Source organism: Tupaia chinensis, unplaced genomic scaffold (assembly GCF_000334495.1).
Source record: "Tupaia chinensis unplaced genomic scaffold, TupChi_1.0 Scaffold000110_1, whole genome shotgun sequence".
NCBI lineage: Eukaryota > Metazoa > Chordata > Mammalia > Scandentia > Tupaiidae > Tupaia > Tupaia belangeri.
Genome location: NW_006159574.1, coordinates 548270 through 551353, shown reverse-complemented (window position 1 = coordinate 551353; position 3084 = coordinate 548270). Strand labels below are relative to the sequence as shown.

At 56.9% G+C, this 3084-nt stretch overlaps 1 protein-coding gene across 1 annotated transcript in view; it reads right to left on the bottom strand.

The window, feature by feature from the left end:
• The window catches only part of DPP6 (dipeptidyl peptidase like 6), a 510008-nt gene that overhangs the window by 148815 nt on the left and 358109 nt on the right, over positions 1-3084 (bottom strand). Inside the window, exon 8 of the mRNA XM_006143805.1 lies at positions 2056-2176. Coding sequence (XP_006143867.1) covers positions 2056-2176 — 121 coding nt within the window. The remainder of the gene's footprint in view (positions 1-2055; positions 2177-3084) is intronic.

Sequence of the window (3084 nt, the reverse complement as noted above, 5' to 3'; positions counted from 1 at the left end):
CAGAGTAAACAGACAATTCCACTCGGCTGCTTCTGTGGGGGCAGAAAGCAACTCGGAAACTGGAATCTGACAATGCTCCGAGCAGCTAGCAGCATGCTGGAACACCCACGGGGCTTCCCAGGCACGCACGCGGGGGAAGAGAATGGGTGGGCAAGGGGCTCCCACAGGTCTGGAGCGAACAAACTGCACAGAGGCCAGCACGGGGTGGGTGTGGGAGAGCCCAGGAACTTCCTGGGTGATGGAAACAGTCAGTCCCCACACAGCAGCACTGCACTCTGATCAAACGCATCACGCTGCCCTCAAAGTGTGCATTGTACTGTGTGCAAGACACGTTGAATTTTATAGGTGTTGCCGTAGGGCGTGTGCACTTGCCGGAGACCGAGAAAGACAGAGAGTGGGAAAGTGAGAAATCGCCCTCCAGAGGGTATGGCCACACCGCCGTCTCTTCTCCATTCAGCTCTCTGGATTTGGGGCATGCACACACATGCACCTGGCCTGACTCTCAAGCCGTTGGGTATGGAACTCATGCACACACATGCACCTGGCCTGACTCTCAAGCCGTTGGGTATGGAACTCAAGCCATGGTCAGCCACATGGAGTCCAGCACTTTACCACGTCACCTGCTGGCCCTTATAGTTCAATCTGAAGAAGTTACGAACCAGTCACAGAGCCCTGCGCCTCAGGGCCGTTGGTGAGGTGATGCAGAGGTGCAGCTAAGCCTACACTCACCTGCATCAGTGTTCATGGCACTGAGAGCCGCCACAGTGAGAGAGCCTGAGAGACACATGGTGCCGGCTCGATTCAACGCCCGACACCCCGTCCTCCCATGACCCAGCCTGTAAGGTGAGGCACCGATCGTTGAGACCGTGTGCTTCCAGGCTGGAGGGCCGAGAAGAGCCCTGGCTGCTCTGAGCTGGTGCGGGCACCAGATGCCGGACTCATGTCTGACTCACACTTGTACAAAGGCGACTAAGCGGACGTGAACCATGACATGCCCCCACGCTACTCCTTAACCTGACACCAAGCAGGGCGTGTTACCCACCTCACCACGCCAATGCTACAGCCAGCTCAGCACGGGGGCGCTCACACAGGTGCTGGGCCCTGAGTGTCTGTGACCCCTAAACTAATATCCTCCCTCCAATGGGAGGGTATTAGGAGGCGGGGTGTTTGGGAGGTGGTCAGGCCATGGACAGGAACCCTCAGGATAGGGTTAGTGCCCTCTTACAGGCATGAAGAAACCCAAGCTCTCTGCTCCCTGCTATGTAAGGATGCAACCATGTCAAGGCCATGTCAAGGCAAGGGGACAGTCCTCGCCATACCCTGGGCCTGCAGCGTGCTGACCTCAGACTTCCAGAAGCCAGAGCTGGAGAAGGGGACACTGGTTTAAACCACCCAGGCTGTGGCAGCCCCTTACAGCTCCTGAACGGGCCCAGCACAGGGTTCAACGAGCTAATGGGTAACCACTGCTTAGAACGGCACCTGCTCGCAGTCAGGACTGGCTGTTACTGATTTGACGAGCGTCTCGTTGGTATGAAGAAGGGCTGTAACAGTCGCGACTTTCGGTTATTTAATAATGCGTACAGCAGGTCCCGTGGGGCCTATGGGAAGCAAGTGGGGAAATGCACGCGGAACAGCAAATCGCTCTCACTGGTTTCCTTGCAAGGTTTGGCTTTTGTTTCTCTTTTCCAGCTCTCCCATCCCCAGGGTGAGACAGGCACTCTATCCCGGAGTGCGGGCAGAGCAAGGTGTGTTTGCTGAAGAAGTCACCTCCTCACACAATGAATCCCCCATGGAAGCACCTCCTGCCTTCCCGGGAAGAACTGCGGGCCCTGCAAAGCCCGTGCCCCTGCTGCAGTCAGTGTTGGACTCTGCTGGGAGCCGGGCACTTCCGGAAGCTCTCACAGATCTTAATTTAGCAGCACTGAGGCTGAGGAAAACTGCACTTTCATTAACAGTAAAGTCAGAGACAAGAGACGACACCCGACCCTAATCTAGCAGTAGCCCGGCCACGACCAGCTGGACCAGAGCTGCGCTCCCCACGCAGGCGCGTCTTACCCTCATACAGCCAGTCGCTGAGGCCGTTGTAGATCACGCCCTCCTTCCCGGTGGAGACCACGCGGATGGCCTGCTTCCCGACGTGCGCGCAGTAGTAGATGTTGTTCTCAAAGATAAAGATCTAATTTGGAGAGAGAGAGAGCGCAGTGTCACCAAGGACGCGGTTGTGAAGTGGACATGCTTTCCAAACCTGAAGTCAACACGGTTTTCATTTTCCTGTCCCCGTGTTGATGGAACAGGGCAGGATGAGATCGTTGGAGTTCACTCACTCCCACACGGCTAGAGTTAAGGGTTCATGACAGACTCAGAGTCCGCAGTGTTCACCAAAGTGACCACGTGCCACGGCCAGCCCATCTGTGGTCCCACACCCCGGGCACCAACGCCAAATCAGATGGGCATTTTAGCGACTGTGCTGTGCAAGACAGGACGGGTGGGCTGGGAAGCTAAGTCGGGGCTTTACTCAGTCGACACTCATGAGCCATGCTGCAGCGGACACGCCCACCCCTGGGACACAGCGGTGACGAGGTGGGAGCCTTCACTCTACTTGGATCTGCTAGGGAGACCCCATTCTGATAGGGTCCATTAGACCTGGCACACACAGTGGGGCTGCCCGACTTAGGGCAAAGGCAGGCACAGCCTCCCTCAGGAGTGACTGGAGTCAAAATTTCATCATGATAAAACACACAAGACCAAAGTTACTTTAACCACCGCTAGGGGTACAGCTCGGGGGTGTTATGCACACTCATAATGTCCAGCCCTCACTGCCATCCACCCTTTCTCAACTCCCCCACAAGAAACCCTGCATCCATCGACATCAACGTCCCCCTCCGTCCTCCCAGCCCAGCTCCCCCCGGGCAGTCTCTGCAGAGCTGCACACCGTGAGGCCTCCGTGTCCGTGTCCTTTCGTGCCTGACCTTCCCCTTCGCGAGTGTCTCCACGGTCCACCCAGATGCAGCACATGCGCGAGGCTCGTGGGGAGCAGAGAAATAGGGTGACCCAGATGGAACAGCGTGAGGGAGGACTGGAAAG